The 20,539-nt window shown below is 39.2% G+C and overlaps 1 protein-coding gene across 1 annotated transcript; it reads right to left on the reverse strand.

Moving 5' to 3' along the window:
• Window positions 1-2,567: 2,567 nt before the first annotated feature.
• Window positions 2,568-20,332, reverse strand: LOC140944026 (pyrethroid hydrolase Ces2e-like). The gene is made up of 10 exons (XM_073393134.1): window positions 19,843-20,332; window positions 18,823-18,950; window positions 13,994-14,017; window positions 12,242-12,583; window positions 7,906-7,931; window positions 6,807-7,065; window positions 6,308-6,582; window positions 4,940-5,626; window positions 4,079-4,302; window positions 2,568-3,190 (listed from the first exon to the last, which is right to left on the reverse strand). The coding sequence occupies exons 2-10, from the start codon at window positions 18,860-18,862 to the stop codon at window positions 3,022-3,024; spliced, it is 2,046 nt and encodes a 681-aa protein (XP_073249235.1). The 5' UTR covers window positions 18,863-18,950; window positions 19,843-20,332; the 3' UTR covers window positions 2,568-3,021.
• Between the last annotated feature and the right edge of the window lie 207 nt (window positions 20,333-20,539).

Here is a 20,539-nt window from a genome sequence, read left to right on the forward strand (position 1 = left end):
CGAATTCTGGCTGTATAATAATTGCACAGAAATCACAAAGGAGCATCTTTAACTTCGTTGAAGATCAGTGAAATGTCTCTCACGATTCTTTCATACATGCATGTTCTTTGTAGGCGAGCTGATTTGGTAAAAAAAGCACTTTTCTAGGTGTAATCATTCTCATATTCTTTGCATGTGCTCTAAGGCATTGTAGAGTGATGACAGGCTACTATGTGACATTGAAATATCAGGCAAAAGCCAGAATTATCGCTTGAAAAGTGCCCGGGGGGGGTACTCGATATATCACTGGGTGGGGAGGGAGGGAGACAAAAATTGATAAATCGATACCCTGATTAAGACAAAAAATGATAAACTCGATACCCTGTTTAAGACAAAAATCCCGAAAAACGTACCCTGGCTGGCCGCACGTCCCCATTAAGCCCTTATAAGGGAATACCCCCCCCCCCCCGGGGGAAAAGTGTATGCAACTTTAAAGTGACTCGATTCTACCATTAAAACTCATCGTGAATGGATAAAGATGTGTATTTGATCTTGCGACGTCCCTTTTACGCGAGCAACAAAGGAAGTAGGAGACGTCTGCACGCAGGCAAGATTTGATCATGGTTAGTCAACGGGAAGAGGAACAACTAAGATCACAGGGCGTTCATAATATCAGAATGATTTTAGGAATAAAAGGAAAAGCAAGTGGCCTCCCGCGATGTACATCTTTCAATGCTCAAGCTCAGTAGCCGAAAGTGGTTTTAATTTCTTTATCGGTAGAGGGGTAGGGAGAATGAACTGGAGAGAGTGACATCCTGTCTTCAATGATTAAATCGAAAGGCCGAATGAACTGAAAACACTGACTGGTTTGGTCTTTCTTGATCCCCACTCATTTTATGAATTATTAGGGGCTTTAAGGTCCAACGACGCGGACGGTAACGAGAACGTCAAATTATTAGCAAAACAACAACTTTGCACGTGCACCATGCACGCTTTTCTGTACATTTCTCTGCCCGTTTTTGCACGACTACGTCGTGAACATGCATAATTTCGCGTTTTATGGAGGACGTAGGACGTAAACAAGCAACGACGAAATTTTATTTCTCTTTCTGTACTTGTGTATGGTGCCTAGGAATTCAACTCTAGGAGGGTTCGCCTACATTTGACAAAGTACGTGGGTAGGACTAATTGCGATAAAGAATGAAAGGACGCAATTTCACTTTTTAAGCGACGTTCTCATTGCCGTCGCGTCGTTGGATCTTAAGGTGACTCGATATAGTTTTTCAAGGTCAATACCTCCCAAGTTTGAGCGTAAACTACGTCGCCATAAACAAAGATTTGGAAAAATTGACACCACAGTTGTATTAGATAAAGATGAAAATTTGTTATGATCAGGGTTGCAATGACATCGGAGTTGTCATAGCAACGAAATGACGTCATTACCTATTTTACTTGCAGCCTGATTTCTCGGCACTCGGAACTGTTCTTCCAAAATCGTTTACTGGAACTTTTTCCTACAACAGCCGCCTCGATGTTCGTGAAGTTTAAGCGAAATCTGTAAGAGCGTTATCGATATATTTTTGGAACAAGTTTTTATGGTTAGAAATACGGCAAAAAATGGACAATCTTGATGTTCGACTGTTATCTGTACTAAACGAAGCGCTTTTGGTATGCAATTTCACCTTATAGTAGTTTCAATCTTTTTAAAAACGTGTGTGAAAGATCATTGAGATACCTTCAGCTGATTGCTAGAAAGAATGATTTGATTAGTATGTATCAAGGCGCTCTTGTTAGAGGTAATGTAGACATTTCGGTCTACTTTAACAAGTTAGCGAATAATTTTTAAATCGCTCGATAAATTTTTTAGAAAATTTAAGAATCTTGAGATTAACCGTCCCTTTATATGACCTCTTAGTTTCAAGATTATTGATATATTGTAAGGCAGTAAAATAAGGGCTTGAGTTCGCTAATATTTTGTCAGAAATTTTGTGCTTACAAGTGAGAGCCTCTCATTATTCAGGGTTATTGTCGCCAAGTTTCATATTTTCGTGCACAACAATACCTAGTATTTTTGCATATGTCAAATGCATTGTTAGTTACTGCTGTTCACGTGAAAATGAAACTTTGAGGCAATACCGCTGAATATTAAGAATACATACAGATACATTGTCAGCTGGTTGTAGGTTGTTGAAAATCAAATTCCATCAATTGAAAGAGCATAATAAGGAAGCTCATGATATGGGGTATTCTCACGCCGGAATCGCTACTCTTCTAATTTCATGCTCTCTCTCAGTCTATATACTGTTTTCTCTGATTTTGTCATTTAACCACATCAACGACTCGGAAAGGTTTGTTTGACTAAGACCCTGTTTACATGGAGTGGGGGACCCCGATTTAGTGGGGTAGGTTTCTTTTGTTTTGTGTCCCCCAGAGGATGAAAACAATAGAAACCAACCCCACTAGACCGGGGTCCACCACTGCATGTAAACAGGCCCTAATTCTCATGGTCACTATCCCACAGGACCTTTGTTGACTCCTTGTTATTGTTGTTTAATATTTATTGGTACATAAGCAATATCCCGAGACCAAATGATTTTGTTAAACATACTTTGTTATTTCCGAGAACAATAAAAATTACAGGTCTCCATTTAAACTACCATTTTATGAATTAAATTATTGTACAACTTTGGGCGTATAAAGTACAGAAAATGACAACTATTCCGCATTTAAAAAAATGAAAATCCTGTTTTTTAACATCTCTATTGTTGTTTTTCGATTTTTTTTGTATGTAAAATTATTCGGTCTTGAAGGTGTCGATTTTGCTAGGAAGTATATCTCAAATACAAAAATCGATGTTTACCATTAGCTAATCTTACACTTACAATGATGACTAACTTTCGGGTGGCTTCACATTACAAAGTTCAGTCAAGTTTCATACAATTAAAAATATGAATATTACTATGTCTTTACAGGAAATAATTTGTTTTACAGTCTTCTACTAGAGACTGGCTGCTTGGCTGCTCCAGAACAAAGTTTCCCTTTTTATCCCTTAGTTTGTCTTATAACCTTTGGGATAAGGCTATTCCAAAATTTCAATTCTTTTGCCCTATACTTCTGTTTTTCCTTAGGCTTCACGTCAAGGGCCAGGTAGGATCGGTTTACTTTGGTGAACTTTGGCCACGTTACAGGAGAATCGGGGCCATTAGGATCCCTGAAAACGAAGCAAAATCAGAAAATGAGGAGCTTGATGGTAACCAAAATTTTACGATCATTGGCAAAATAATAATAATAATGATAATAATAATAATAATAATAATAATAATAATAATAATAATAATAAAAAACAAAACAAAAAAAGCAAAAAGGACTACAGCCTACAGCCTATAGGACTACACTTTTTATAAAGCGTAAAAGCGCTCGCAGTTTTGCTGTCTATTATTTATTACAGTTTTTTCACATTTAAAAACTAAGAACTCTGATGGATATTTACATATTTTAATACACGGCTTTTGTGTAAACCAGCGCCTGTAGCCGATAATACCTGACCATTGTTAAATAACAATGTCTATCTATCTATCCATGTATTATTCTTGAAAGTTATCAAGTCGCATAGGGTATGGTTTAACCCTCCCTCTTTAATTACAGTAAACACCCGCTAATTCATAAGAACATGTGGATTAAGAACCTTTTAGCCGAAATTTGCTACTTTAAAACCCCAAAATACAACAACCTGTTTAGACAAGCAAGGTCAAGCAGGTTCTCATGTGGGTTACCGTTAAATTATAATATATAATTTATAACATGACAAAGGAATATAACTTTTAGTTCTAAATTTATAAGTATAACAAAAACACACTGTACTACTGAATATGTAAATTCTGCAATCAGTTCTGTTAGGGTTATAATAGAACAATCGTGTGAATAAATAAAAAAGTTTCTATATTTTCTATTATCTCTTTCATAGAACCTGATTATGAACCTACTTAGCCTAAATTGCCACTTTAAGTACCCAAAATACAAGAACCTATTTCGCCAGACTCCCGAAAAGGTACTTTCTTATTAGCGGGTTTTTACTGTAGTACTTGGTCTTAGATCTTACCCAAACTTAGCAAAGTCAGTCCACAGTCTCATGATGTACAAGCTCAGCCCCTTCTCAATTTCAGAATATTTGGGAATGAAAAATTCCATCAGCGATGAAATATTCGCGAAAGGTGCTCCAAACACAAAACCAATGTCAGCTCCGTGAAATGCGCCAGCCCACTCGGGAAGTTCCGAAAAATCTGGACGATGCTCAAATACGTAAAAATAAACTTGTTTTTTAGCCTAGGGAAAGTGAAGTTAGAAAAAAAACATTTATTAGAGCCAGTTAGTGCCCTGCATGGTTGAGTACATCTTGGCAGGACCAAATAAAGGCTGATCTATGATGTAGTCGGTCATTTTGCATTTTCCTAATAGTTGATTAACCTAGTGTTAAAAGCGGTGAATGGGTAAAATTAATTTTATACGGGGAGGCTCCGCCAGGGGGTCCAACCCCCGAGTACCCTTTTATATAGTCTTTTGATAGAAAAGATACCCCTTTCGTATACCCGTTACTGACAAATGGTATCCCATTCACATACCTACTTTTGATCACTTTATCCCATTTAACTCCCAACCTGTGAATGCACAGTGTCTTTTTAGTAATGTGAGTAAACCACTAAACCAGGCAGCTTTCGTGTCTCTTTCAGAGCCACAAAATGCGTCTCTAAGCACTTTCAGGTCCTTTTTTTAGATCGAAATGACAGATTTCTGTACTGTTTCATATACTTCTACTAGCGAACCCCCTGCCCTTTTATATTCTGGAAGCCTGAAAACAACAAAAAAACTCCCCTTTCCTGCAGAGCCTCCGGGTAAAGGCCGTTTTGATCAGTAACCCCCGTGCTCATAACAAGTTTTGGGTGTTTTTTTTTTTGTAAATTACCTTCGTTAAAGCCTTTGCCTCAAAAAGCATTGGTGCCACCGTCATAAAGTCACTCTGAAAGTCAATCATCCTGTCTCTTGCTGTTGTGTCAGAATCATCTGCGTACTGGTACTGAACCAGCTGCTCCACGATTTTGTTTTGTGTGAGTCCTTCCAAGAGTGTTCCTGTCACATCTTTAAACTCTTCTTTTGAGACTTGGCTTGCATTTCCCAGCCTCAGAAAGACGTCTAGGGATGACTCGTGGGTTGTAAATCCAGCCATGATTTGAACATTATGAAAATATGTTTTCTTTTGATACAGCTTCTGAGGAGAGTCTACTATGAAATCATCATCAATAACTGGGTTGCTGAGTTCCATCAGGGCTTTGGTAGGGATATTAGATTGCAAAGAAATGATTTCCTTAGCACTTTTATTACGAAGACAGGTGATGAGGTTGTCGTCAAAAGAGCAGTTTGCAGCAGCAGCAGCTAGCTTTTCTACTGACTCGTTTGATGCCTTTCTTGGTAGGTAGGGAGTTGACGCGGCACCACTTTGCATGATGGCCCTTTGGAACAGATCTTTTGATTTAGGCGAGATTAAATGTAAGGCGACACTTGTTGCTCCTGTGCCTTCACCAAACACAGTCACGTGTTTGGGATCACCTCCAAAACGGGCAATATTGGCTTGAACCCACCTCAATGCCTCAATCTGTAGAGAGAAATCAAATTACAAGAAGTGAAGTTGATTGCTTTTGATAAAAATTGCTAGGGAGTAGGAGGGCATTTATGAATTATACGATTATTAATTTTACCAAGAGCCAAGGATAAAAAGAAAATTAAAAATATGACGTATTGCGTAAATTTGTTATTGGATTTAGATCTACACTTGGTTAACTTATTAGGGAAAGCCCGAGGGGAGCACGGTGGTGTTGCAGTGCTGGGATATTTTTTGGCATGAGGAATCAATAATTTTTGCTTGCAGTCACAGTCTTCAAGGTTGAGGGGAAAACTGAGTAAAGTACATTGTAAATAAGGTGGCCATTAAGTAAAATAATTAAAAAGAAGCGACTTTTTTATACACAGCTATAAAAAAACAAAGAAAAACAAAAACAAAAAAAACAAAAAAATGCGAAAAACTTTTCTTAAAACATTAAAGAAATTTTTAACAAATTAAAAAATATTCGACGTGTCGACGTTCTTGGACGTCATTATCAGGCAAAAAAAATCATTAAGTAAACTAATAATTAAAAAAAAATAATAAAAAAACAATGAGAAAGGGGAGCTGATTTTTCACCTCTCTACCAGACCCTTTGCCTTGCTTTCTCAAACGTCCTCTATTAGTGTGGGGTTACAAGGCCTGACGATTTTAAGTAACATTTCTCTCTGTTACCTGATCCAACATCCCGTAATTTCCCTTTTGGTCCTTCTCAGGAATGTTCAAGAATCCCAGAATTCCTAGCCTGTAGTTGAATGTCACGACAATGACGTCATTATAGCCTGCTAAAACGTGAGCTGGATATTCAGTAGAGGAACCAAGAGAAAAGCCACGGTATTTAGGAGAGGAACGACTGGCGAAGCCACCGCCGTGAATCCACACCATCACCGCCATCTTGCCTTTTGGATTATTTGGTACAAACACATTCAAGAAAAGACAATTTTCGCTTTCTGTGAGAGTAAAAGAATAAATCAATAAATTAAAATTGATAATAAACAAGGACCCTTCTCTTGCAAGCTTTAGTTAGCTAAATCTCCTAGTTTCTCTGGCTTCTAGATCAGTATTCTTACAGCAGAGCTTGTTGAACTTATGGATGGAAAGCAATCGCCTTTGAGAACTGCCTCGACACACTTCCAATGACATTCGAATACTAAAAAAACTTTATTCATCTTACCGTTTCTTTTTTCCCTCTTGAAGTTAGGTATATTGAACTCCGGTTGTGGACACGCCGCTCCAAACTCTTTCGTTTCTTTGGTTCCTGTCCAATTTTTTGGGGGTCTTGGAGCTGCCCATCTGTATTCTTTTATTGGAGCTTCAGCATACGGGATACCAAGATATTCATACACAGTTTTGCCATTTGTTAGCGTCTCCAGATTGCCAACAATTGTACCTGATGTGATGTTTATCTCGGGAGCGCTGTCATTGGCTTGGATCTGGAGGGTTTTGTTTTTGTAAAAGAAAAGCAGCGTTACAATTTGCATCGTTAAGAAATAACAGACAGACAGAGGTAATAACCCGGGGTAGATAGATAGATAGATAGATAGATAGACAGACAGACAGACAGACAGACAGACAGACAGACAGACAGATAGATAGATAGATAGATAGATAGATAGATAGATAGATAGATAGATAGATAGATAGATAGATAGATAGATAGATAGAGAGATAGATAGATAGATAGATAGATAGATAGATAGATAGATAGATAGATAGATAGATAGCTAGAAGCTCTGCTAAGAAAATAGACCCTCATTGAACTCCAACATCCAGCAAATCAGACCATATCACGTGTCTCCTGGAGGGCAAAGAAAGTATAGGATGTCTCGCAAAGAAAGTGTAGGATGGACAAAACCAACCTTAGAAACATGGACAAGGCAATGCAGATCGGATCTATAAAATAGATCTACGGGCCAAAAATATAAAGAAATAAATTGTCAATTCATTAAAAGGAAATGCTGTTAACTTTACGAATTATATTTTTTGTACGTTTTAAAGGTAGAAACGTTTATTGCCCTAATTTTCACTTCCATTTGTTCTGTTTATTTTTAAAAGATGCCAAGCAATCAAAATACCTAATAAAACAAAGAAATATAAACAAGCAACTACAACAAAAGCAGCAGCAACAACCACAACAACGAAAACAGTAATTATGAAGCTATTTTGAAAAAAAAAAAACACCTTTTTGTAGCATGCATATTATTATTTTGTTGAGTCGGCATCAGTATGACAATTACAGCCAGTTTAGAGAAAAAAATGTTAAAACTACTTACCTTAGGAGACGGAATTGCTTCTGGGCCTAAAATTAACAATCATAGATTCAGTATGTTACTTCTCTGTATAGGACAGAATGAAGAATACATTTCAGACTTGTGACCAGGGAAGAGTGAAGTTGATTGCTCTCGTTTTGGAATATATTTGTAACAAAATATCAGATTTTATTTAAAGGGAAAGGTTCTTTAATCAGGGTTTTTTCTTTATACTAAAGAGCTACTGCATATAATACTTTTAACGAAAGAACTGACAACACACCCTCGCACGGAACACAGTTTGACTTTGTTAAACCCAGCGGCAGTTCACGGTCTTTTATAAGAATCGAGGTTTTAAAGAATATCTTCAACCCGAGGTTGAGCCTTTTGAAAAGGATATAACTTGTGTGTTGAAAATCTGTAATAGAGTACCGAAGTGTGACGTCATAAAAAATGAAATTTGTGAAATTATGGGATTTGTTAAGATATTCCGAAAGAACAACGTCCAAGACACCTACTCGCCAAAAATAAGCAATTTGGGGCAGATTGTCTCTGAGATATTAACCCAGTTATGCTCCGATGACTCCATACAAATCCTTCTAAATCTTACCTGGTTCCTAATCTTATGAACCAAGCCAAATTTAGAAGGATTTGTATGGAGTCGTCACAGCATAACTGGGCTAATATCTCAGAGACAATTTGACCCGAATTGCTAATTTTTGGCGAGTAGGTGTCTTGGACGTTGTTCTTTCAGAATATCTTAACAAATCCCATAATTTCACAAATTTCATTTTTATGACGTCATCACTTCGGTACTCTATTACAATACAACTTAACCGGGTAAAAAGTACACCTTTCTCTAAACGGCAAAACTAGCTAAGAAAACGAAAAATACCTGGACTAGCTGTAGCCAAATGTTCAATCAATGACTTTCATGAACAATACATGTAATACATACGTACAGTGTACAGCACGAAGAAAAGGAATGAACTAAGCCGTAAAAATTACTATTATAAGAAATTCTTTCTTTTTGAAGAAAAATACAATACTATTTTCAGCCGATAAATAAGGATATTCCGGCTGGGCAAGAAAATCATTACTATTATGATTATAATTATGATGAAGATGATGATGATGATGATCATTTTAAGCAGTTTACGACGTATGCATGCTTAGAAAATTAGCCACACGGGGCGCAAAGCGTAGCCTATTATGCTGTTTTACAGGAATTCAACACTGAAAAGGTGATAACGAGTTAAATTTACACTGGTGCAATAACAAAGAATTCCAGAGGAATCCTAAAACTAATGCAAATCTAAGGTTTACATCATGTAATATAATAATGTATTATATAGTATTAAAAAAATGAAACTAATAAAAGCCTAATATTTTTATGATAAAAATGAAATACTAAAGCAAACGTAAAGCTTATCCGGTCCACTATCTATTGAATGTCCGAGCAATGTTTAGAGAGCTGGATAGCACAGCCTTCTGCATCCTCTTGAGAACATCACTCGATCGCGCTCCAAAAATCTCATATCGACATCTAGGTCCTTGGACCACTCTCCCCCAAAAACGTCGATGGTGACGTTAAGCTTTACGATCTTGTGCCTGGGTACTGTTTGGTAAGCTCCCACGCGCGATTGTCCAATCTTGGACAGCTCATTTTATAGCCAACACCCTCATCGCCGTGTGGTCCACAAATCGTGCGTCCATCCTGTTGGTTCGATCGAACGTGTCTTCTGTGTGCACAGGAACATCCCAGTATGCTTGAGCTTCTTCTGACTCTCAAAACGGCTTAGGCTCCAACCGTGAGTACCAAGGAGGAACAGAGTTGGCAAGCTTGAGGTCCCTCAAATTACAGTACCTTTAGTGCAGCATTATGCCTGTCCACGCACTTAGTTTGCGCCAGCGATGAACATCCCGCCAAAACGTGAGCAAGGCTTTCTGGTGTCATTGCACATTCTGCACATGGTGTTAGTTTGGTCTAAAGTACTGGTCTTATAAGCCGCATAAACTCGGGTTGGTAGGAGCTGTTCATAAAGTTTCATAACCCCTCCGCTAGTATGAGTAGGAGCGCACGCCCACCCACTCAACCAGGCAAAACAGCCGTGTTCACTCAGCTGGTCGTCCTCCCAAGTAGTCCACAGCAGACGTCCTTGCCATCTCTGGTCTTCCACTATTTCCTTAAACTTCTCTTACTCACCTTTTTCTTAAGATGTAAGCTTACCTGATATCTACTGATTCTCTTCTCCGGGACTTGCTGTGAGCTAAATGATGGATCGGGAGTGGCCAAATTCACACAAGTCACAAGTTTCTCCGAAAACTTGTGCGCGTCTTTCACGAGTAAAGAGAATCCCTTCTAGCATTCTTTTTCTTCAAAAATCCACTCACATACTCTTATCATTGGGTCTGGATTCTCATACAGCCTCATAGCCATCTTGATCTTAATTAATTTGTGCTCTCGACCTACAGACTTGAGTCAACGACCCCTTTTATCTCTAAGAAGATACAACACTGCAGTGGAGCTAGGAGGGTGTCTCTTTCCATTCTCACTGATCAACTTCCTTGTCTCTCTAGCAATGCTTTGTAAATTTCCCAATGGCCAACGTTGGATTTACATTGGGTATGTCAAGACAAGCAAGGCGAACAAGTTTGTTGCCTTAAAGCGGCTAGCGTCGGACAGACGGCTTGTCCAGATTAATGAGGGCCTTTGCAACTACGTCCTTGCTGCTACTGTAAGTGTGTAAGTGTTAACTTCTCGTCTTCCATCACGGACTCTCTCACACCCACGAACTTGTGCTTGGTCTCAGTCTTAAGGTTGGCTTTTTACAGTGGTCTGTGTCACTCATACTCGACCAGTATTGTCTCGTCTGGTTTGAGGTCTGCTTGAGCAATGCAGTAGAGCTAAGAGGGTGTCTCCCACCATTCTCACTGATCAACTTTCTTGTCTCTCTATCAATGGTTTGCAGCTTTCTTAATGGCCATTGTTGGGTCCACATGGGGTACGTCAAGACAAGCAAGGCGAACTGGTTTGTTGCTTGACGCGGTTGGCGTCGGACAGAGGGCTTGTCCAGATTATTGAGAGCCTTTACAAATACGTCTTTGCTGCAACTGTAAATGCTAATTTCCCGTCTTCCATCACGGACTCTCTCACACCCAGGAACTTGTACTTGGTCACAGTCTTAAGTTTCTCGACCAGAGTGGTCTCGTCCAATTTGAGGTTTGCCTCATGTTCAACTTGCTTGCCCTTTCTGACATAGATAACTTTACACTCATTTGTATTCCACTTCTACCCCTTATCCTGCAGGACTGACATTTCCCTCTACGTGGCTCTCACAAGACATTTCCCTTTTCCTACATGAAATATCAATGTCTTTCTATGTCTCTTGAAATTTAGGCTTGATAAAATGTTCATGAAAGTCTAGGTCTCTTCAAATTCCAGGATGGCAAGAGCAGGATTCGATCCCGGAGAAAGGAATCTGTAGTCCACCACCCAAACCACTAGATTACCAAGGATTTGCTGGGAAGAAGTGGTTTGATTTGGAAGTATATAGCATCAACCTTAACCATAAATAGAAGCTAACCGTTTTTCGAGTCAGTGCTTAACCCTAATCACTATTCTCAGGACTTAACCCTAATCAGTATTGATTATCAGTGCTTAACTCTAATCACCATTCTCAGGGCTTAACCCTAATCAGTATTGGTAGTCAATGAGGTTCCTACCTTTGTAAAGAATTACTTCTGTATGAATCATAATGTGTCAACGTTATTTTGGAGTACGGAGATGAGTATTAACCTATCCTGCATATTGGCACTGGTTGATCGTAGTACCCTGCTAGTCTTGCTCTCAGATGAAGCAAACACTTTAAGGTCGTCTACATACAGCAATTAAGTGGGTCACCTTAGTTCCTATAAGCTTAGAAAGCCTATACCCCTAGGTAACATTTAGTTTCCAGGCAACCGGGTTTTAGACATAGAGTGACGAGACGTGGGCAAAGTGCGTTTTCCTCGGGCAGACCCTCACTGAATCTGATGGTCGAGGAAGTCTCATTCCTCTGCTTTGTAGGAACTGCGATTCTGGTATTCCAGCTTGCACATGGTTCGGGATCTCCCTACAGAGCTAGCTGGGGAACCGGTGTAATTCCATAATCTCGTTTATCCACTTGATCAACGGATACTCATTCTTATCCACCCAAGCCATGCTTAAGTTCCGTTTACCTCGATGGCAATCCTGTATGACCATTTTATCAATCATTATTGTTATTATTACCATTTTTATTATCATTATCATTATCAATTTATCATTATCATTATCATCATCAATATTATTAAAAATTCTGTGTATAGTCTTACTTACACTCTAAAGAATAGACGATCGTGACGTCAGATACATGGATTTTGTTGTCAGATGTGTGCACTTCACATGTAATGGTCACAGTGTAACCCGTTGTTTTCTGTGGCAAGGTGCGTTTTATGCTCAAGGCGCCAGTGGAAATGCTAACAACCTGAATCCTCTTGTCTTCCAGAAAACTTATCGTTTTCGAACATTCCCTTTTAGGATTGCAGTAACCGATTTCTTCTTCTCCTTTCACTTTCCAATACATTTCATAGTATTTGCTTGGGTCCTCTTTGATTGCATCACAATCCAGCGTCTGAATATCACTACTAATGGAATGCTCTTGTCGTGTTATGGCAGAACCTGAAAAATATGTCATAAAAATGATGTGATACTAACTTTAAAGGGTCTCTAAGGGTTTTTTTTTTTTTTCAATTCACTATACAGGGGCACCCAACGGGAAATTTTGAGAAAAAGACCTAAAAACAACAACAAAGCGTGAATAAAGTTTTCTGAGACTATTTTAAGCAATTTGGGAGATTGCTGGAAAAAAATTATCTGTTCCTCACTCCCAGCAAGACTGATGGAAGAGTTCCCAGCCAGCAACCTTACAACCTGCAACCTGACTTACTGGGAAGTTTCATAGGGCACAATTCAGATCTTGAGTGGTAAGTAACCCATACAAGTAACCCGTAGCAGCTATTCTAGACTTCAAATCCCCTCTGACACCCTGAATTATCTTTTTCCCAGCAACACTTTCCTTCCAAGGACTATTATTTCTTCCACATCTCCCAGCCAGCAAAAATGTGCCTGAAGAACAGATATTTTGAGGAACAGATCCATTGGGTGCCCCTGACTATAGAATTTTACCATTAAAATTAATTATTCTTTACTGATGAGACATTAAACACTCGGATCCCACCCTGAGATGAAAAGGAACAAAAAATAAAATAAATAAATAAATAATGCAGACATGGCAAAATGTCAAAAAAAAAAAACTGTTTGAAAAATGTGCGTAAGGTATTTATGCCGACGCCATTAAATGACGAGAAGGCGGTAAATATCATAACTTATTTGCGTCTGAACGTTTACGAGAGCTTCTCAGTAAGTATGTCTCAGTATGTTTATAATAAATCAAGATAATTGTTAATTATTCTGTATTGAGTGGTCAATTCCTTTTACTGTTGTATAAGCCTTAAACTTCTTTTCCTATTTCTGTTTTATTGTAAGTTTGACGAGGTTGCATGCCTACCCTGTGGTATCTACAGTCAGTGAACAGGATGGGCTACTGAGTGAGTAAATTGTTGCTTTTGCTTTGTTTCCTTTATTGTAAAAATGACTGCATCGATAGCAAAAATGTCTGGTTTCTTGGAGGTCGCTATTACCTACACTTTTCAAAGTCCCCTTTGCGTAAGATCGTCAGGATCGAGCGTTTAACGGCGCGGTACGTGTGGCCATCTTGGTTTCATATATGTACAGAGGGGACGGGCGTCGAAATTTTGACGCAGCCGGGGAAGGGAGCCGAGAAAAATTTATTTTCAGTTCTTTTTCCCGCTTCCTTCCAAACCGTCCCCCTCCACCTAAGATGATTTGAAACTCATCCAAGATGGCCGCCCGTAACACAATACGCAATGGTGGGCCTGGCCTGTGAACAGTCTAGCTATTACCATGATCACACTTTGCAGGAAATGCACCGGGAAAGGGAATTTCTCGGGAAAACGATACAGACAGGAATTCATTTGATCGGAGAAACATGTAAAACATCATTCCTACCTGATATGTAATGAAGCAAATTTCCTGTTGGGAGAGCATAAAATAGCAATTTAAGGAAACCATGTATCACTTTCACTTTCACAGGCGAACCAATACCGTGAGGGGGGGGGGGGGGGGGGCAGGGGGGTGACAACCTCCCGCTTCCCGTACCCCGTTCTCCCGCCTCCCGTACCAGGAGCCCATCAAATGGAGCCTCCATCTCCCATACAAGCCCTTGGAGTCAACCCTTTCCCGAGTAGATTTATAATTAGAACGGTTCCCAGGGGCGACTTCGCGCGCCGACGGTGGGAAGAGCCAATCAATACGACTAAATGACACTGCTATTGTACTTCATGATACAGCAGGAAATCCGGTGCTGACAGGCCAAAAAAAATCATAAGCTAGTGAAACGTGACTTTAATTTTGGTTGTTTGTCTCACATTTATAAGAGGCCATGAAGTACGAAGCTGTTCTGTTACATGCGTAATGATTAACTACTACCTGCAGTCTGTAGTTCTGACAGGATTCGTTTTGTTTAGCCAATTTTTTTAGCGTTAAGGTTCTTATTTCGGCTAAATGACTCAATATTAATCAAATTTCTAGTTTTTCAAGTTTTTCTCCGAAATGCGTTTGTCTGAATAAATACTGTGGTTGTTTTGTCCGTCAGTTAGTGTGATGATTCCCTGCTATGTTTTGTAACGCGAAGCCCAGCCATTGTTTTCTCGCAAAAAAGTGATCTACAAATGCGAATTCGAAGGAAAGAATTGGCCTAAACTTCTACATTAATTGCTGAGAATTCTCCTGTTAGTCAGTCATAATTCTTTGGGCGTAGATACAATCCATTTTGTTTTTCTTGAGATAAGTGGGTCTTTGGACTGGAGCGCGATGTCGCAAATTCCACCGTTAGCAAATTACTTTTGAGTTAGCTTCACGGTCGAGCAACTGTTGTATATTGTTCAACTTTTCAAGGGCCAGTTTTATCAGGCAACCCTCATGGTGATACAAGTCAGCTGTAAAGGAAGACTGCAATTTTTCTGAAGCATTCCTCCTTAGTTGCTACTTAGGTCATCGCTTTTGCACGCGGTGCTTAACTGGCGAAATCCACTCCACGGCGATGACAAAAATCAAATGATCCTGGCACTTTTTCGGCGCTGATCATCGAAAAGTTTCAAATCGTCCACAGAACGCTTAATCGTCGACTCTTTTCAAGGTGCATGCTTAAATGTGGGATGTATGACGGCAAAAAAACAAAACAAAAACAAAAACAAACACTCGCAAAGAACCTTTTCGTGATCCTCAGTTCGCTGCTTTTGTCCCATCGCTTCATGCTCAGTCTCAGTCGGGTAATTGATTAACTTTTATTTCATCCCAGATCCCAGCGGCTGTAAAACTGTAAAAATGGACGTACAGTAATAAAGGAAAACGGTCGGAGGACGGGCTTCTGAGTTCGACCTCATCCAACTTCATTTTTTTCACGATGACATACGAGACTCACGGAAATATGACACTTTTCGCGGGAAACAAGCCGTTCTATTTATAAATCTTCTCGGGAAAGGGTTGACTCAAGAAATTAATGGAGATGGAGGCTCCATTTGATGGGCTCCTGCCCGTACCTTTTTGTTCCTTTGTCTCCCGACTCCCGCCCTTTATTGTATTTTTGTAAAATGGGGTTGACAGGCCTACACGACTCCCTAGCGCGTGTTTAAAATAGCCTTTTTATAGTTTGGCTCTCACGAGTATGTCTTTGAGCGACAGCCCTCTTTTATAAGATACGAGGGGCGGTTTTTTGTAGATTTCGCTAAGTAATGGTTGTTGTTCTATTAAATGCCAGTTTTTCACGAGAATTTGCTTTAGGTTTAGCACTGATGGTTGGTATTGTGTGACAAAAGATAAGATCGTTGGTTTGTCTTTGGTTTCTGAAATGCATGTACTTCTATTGTCACTATTGGCGACTGTGAAAAATGTAAAATTACAGTGCAAAGTACTTGGAAATCCGTGACACCTACCGTGCAGTTCGTAATCTTTTGTTATTACTTTTTCTTTGTTATCTATGAAGTCCAACCGGACAGCGTCCCACGCTGTTTGACTTCCAATTCTAATAGGGAGTGCTTTGGCCTTATCCAAAACAAAAAATTGCGTTGTATATCTAACCACTCGGCACTCTCCAGCGCGATAATTGAATTTGCATTCCCTGGACACAAGTTTGCACCACGCCGTAAAATCTTTAGTGTTTTGCAAACTACAATCGTATGGAGCGAGCTCCCAGGAAGGTCTTCCATGTACGGATTTTTCCACACCACACCGAAAAATACTTAGACCGATTAAAATGGTCTTTGACGACATTTTACCTGCGAGACAGGTCAAACAGACGAGACACTGACACGACTTACGCAGTCGACACACGTGTACATGTGTCACGCCACCTCATTCATGAGGACTCGTGACCTATGATGTAACCGACTTGGGAAGGTTTCCAATTTCACCGGAAATAATGCTCTTTTTTCTATCCCGAGTGCGAATTTACGTTTTTGACTTTTCTCGCATTAAAATTTTGATTTAGGGCCTCAGAGAACGTTAAATGGAAGTCAATAAACGTTGTTGGGTTTGTTTCTTTGACTGGATGATGAGCAGTAACAATTAAAGAAAGCTTGCCTTTTGGATTTTCTCTCCCGCTTCCCGCCATCATAGAGATCCCGCTTCCCGTCCTTTCTTCTCCCGTCTCCCGTACCCCTCCCGCCCCCTGTTCTCCCGGGCTCCCGCCCCCCTGTCCCCCTCCACAATACCGATATATAATACATTAGATACATCATATTAATAGGTAACTGTCCTATTCGAGTCTCCCTCCGCGAGTCTCCGACAGTTATCAGACTCTTATCATCTTTTAGACAACATAGCTCAGTAAAACACTTAACAACCGTCTGTTTCAGAGCGCACTTAATTGAACTGCTGTAGACCGGCGCTGGAAATGGCCCAACGATAATTTGCATTGACATTTCGTACATAACCTATTCTCAGGCAACGGCAAACCTTTCATCTTGCATGCAAAAGTTTTGAACTATCAAACTAGTCAGTATTTAGTGCAAAGAACTGCTACTAATATCGCTTTCACCCGGACACTAAAGGCCTGCCGCTAAAGTTGGATTCATGACAGGCCCCCTTTACTTGTAAACACCCCCCCCCCCCCCAAATCAATCTATTGTAGCTATAGCTATATTTCATAAATTCATTTGCTTTTTTGTAAATTCACACGGAGGGTTAAAGACTGAATAACCTGTAAGCTGTTTCGATGAAACCTTGAAAATATCATGCTAACGAAAGAAAGATCAACCTTAAATCGAAAGTACTTTCATATCCGTTTGCATGATCTTTGCCTGAGCCAAAAGATTCGCTGAAAGCTTGGTTTCAGTATAATTCCAGCGCATATTTACAGTTTCCGGCTTGAATAGTTCAGATGCTCAAGCGACCTTTTTTTTTCTCTCTCTGAAAGGGAAGACGTATATCTCCTCTTATATTTTCAAGTTCTGCTCAGTAGGAGAGAAATGGCGATGCCATAATTTATTAATAAATGGGGTTTTCCCTTTCAAAGCCTTTCAATATAGTTCATCAAAAATGTGTTTTTAACTCAAGGGGTATAACTAATTATTTCTTTCTGAAAACGGGAAAACCAGAAAGCACGCTAAAAAAAACTGCACTTTAAATAATGCCAAATCCTCAGTAAAAATCTGATAACAGCTCGTTGAACCGGTACCTTGATACTCTATGCAATACATCTTAAAACGGACATGACATAAGCTTCGGATCACTCACCCGTTAAGCTTCAATTTAAGGATAATAAAAGAATATTTAAGCCTAAATTCGGCAGAAAATAGGAATATTTAGCCTAGACCAGAAAAACAACATTATGAAATTATATCCTATCGAAAATCTCTGCCTCGGGTTTATTCTTGCAATATTCTTAAAATTTTGCAAATTTCAGCCTCGATATTCTTGTAAAATATATTCTCAACGCGAATTTACCGATAATTTAGGAACAAACACCGTTTCTTGTTAGGGTGTGAAATTGGACATATTCGTTTAAACCATGATTACGTTATTTGTCAACAGTCAAACGTTTTATATTGACGTTCAATTTGCATTTAGTAATTAATAGCTTGACCAATTCCGTTATACAGGCATAACTGAAGCTGTACAGAGATCTGAGAGTGAACCCCTGGACAAATTGTCGTCTTAAGGAAGTTGTAGGTGAGCAGATTCCCAGAAACGCATAACAATCCACAATTCGCAGAGGCTTCCCGGGAAGGCCCCCTGTAACCCGCTTACCCTAATTCACACTTTGGCACCGTTCTTAAAGTGACGAAGAAATATACCTATTTCAGACTCAAAGTTGAGTAAAAAGACCATATCCTTTAGCGCTTCACATTCCCGTTTAGCGCTTATGCAGTCTAAAGGGACAAGAGGGGCACCTGTTCAGTTCTCCTCTAATTTAAGTATTTTACTTATTTAACCACACACACTTATTAATAAAGGAAACCTTCACCATATCACTCACTACAGGATAAGATTTAGACAGTCCTGGTCTGTGCCGTTAAATAACATTATGCACCATTAACAGCAAACTTTGTCAATCGTAAAGTGTAAATATAATCTCATTTATTCAATATCTGTTTTACTTGTTTTAGTTAAAATACTGAAGCTAACAGGAAATACTATTTAAGGATCACGCCTTACTAGTTCGTCGATATGAGCGGAACACGTAATTTAATCCAACGTAGTCTTATCCTTGATAAAAAAGCAAGCTGTTATAAAAAAAGAAAAAAAAGAAGTCACGTGCACGGGTGCTTTCAACTTACCCCAAAGTAACAATAACCACAAAGCTGAACTAGAGCTCATGTTGACCTTTTTCTAAAAAGATTCCTGCAGTTGCTAAACAAGTTTCGCTGTTGTAATGCCTCGCTGACCAAGAATAATAAGACCGATTCTGCAAGAAAGAAAAAGGGACGAATTACTTTTTCATCACTGAAATCGTAAAGAAACCCAAACCGTGGGAGCTTTCTCTTTCGAAATCCACTCTTTCTCTTTCATTTCCTCTGCTAATGAATTTTTTTGGTTCTGGCTATGCTTTAACGCAGTGAAGAAATTAGGTGTTTCAGAGTGAAAGTGACCAAGAAACCTTTTACGGCAATCTAGAGATAGAATTAATGTTAAGTCCAATTTTGCACCCACATTGATTAATATATTGTTTGAGCCTACATTTTATTACTACATCATTTGTGCTCCATCGTTCTGAGAGAACTGACTGCTTCTCTCGCCAAAATGGGCGCCCTTTTCAAGTTTCGTAAGCTACTCATGATTATTGCCGCCGCGTGACGTACTTAAAATAGTCAGTTTCAAAAGACAGTTCGAATTCTTGCTTAATCAGCTTTGGGATCTGTGATCAATAGCTAGGGATGTACTCTCTTTAATGTCGAAATTCTATCGTAAGAGAAAATTGTACCACTGTAGTGGAAATACCAACAAAGTATTTCAAAGTGCATTCATCAATTTGCGTTCCTAAACACATTTTAGGCTTGAGCTGCCAGGTCAAATCCTTCGTACGTGAGTACTACTAGGCTTAATTAACCGTTATAAAAACTTCTTTTTATGTTGGGGTTTTTTCCCTTTTTGTCATGGTGAGGCATCCTTGCCAATATCGACAGGCTCTGACATTATGTTTGGCGGTTTCTTTTTTAACACTGATTCAGCTAATTTTCGATGTGGTTACTTTGACAGATAATGATGAAGTGATGGACCAAATAATCACAAACAACAGCGAAATAATATAAACAAACTATACTTACAAAGGAATGGACCGACTAATATGACCAACTTACCTTCTTCTAGTATCCCTTTTCCGCTAGTTGTGGACTGCGCCCTGAAAGTGACTTCTTTAATGATTCACAAGTGTTTTATAAACATGATCATGTGACCATTTTACCGATACACCCCGACAGCAACATAAATAAAACTTTTGCCACCCATTGTAACGTATACCCAAACAGGAAGGAAGAGAACACTAATATGGTTAACGAACTGTTTTTGAAAATTCCGGTTAAAAAGTAGATGAATTAAACACCACTTTTGAGTTTTTTTACAACCACCTGGGACCACCTATAATTTAGCGGAAACTTTCCAGTCCTGAAAAACGGGATCACCTGAAAAAGAACGTTCCAGACGGAAATGCATGCTCTTCTTCGTCAAACCCATCTTTAATACCTGTTTTGGTAGATGCGACTCCCGAACGTACCTCACCTAAATTTTGTTTACCATTAATAAGGTAAAGTGTACGGTTGTGGAACTGAACCTCTTTGCATCATAGAGGGCCCAACTCATGAGACCGAGAGAATTGTCAAGTTCTGCCACCAGAAGTTGAAGTTAGAATGCATTGAAAATCTCAATCACCCATTATTTCCCGTAACTCTAGCTGGGGTCGACTAAAGTGTCAATCCACATGAATCAAGCACCACCAAGCACTGAACCGTAACCATTGAACTCATGGTGAATGTATATAAGGATTTATTTCGTATAAGA

This window comes from Porites lutea, chromosome 1 (assembly GCF_958299795.1).
Source record: "Porites lutea chromosome 1, jaPorLute2.1, whole genome shotgun sequence".
Lineage (NCBI taxonomy): Eukaryota > Metazoa > Cnidaria > Anthozoa > Scleractinia > Poritidae > Porites > Porites lutea.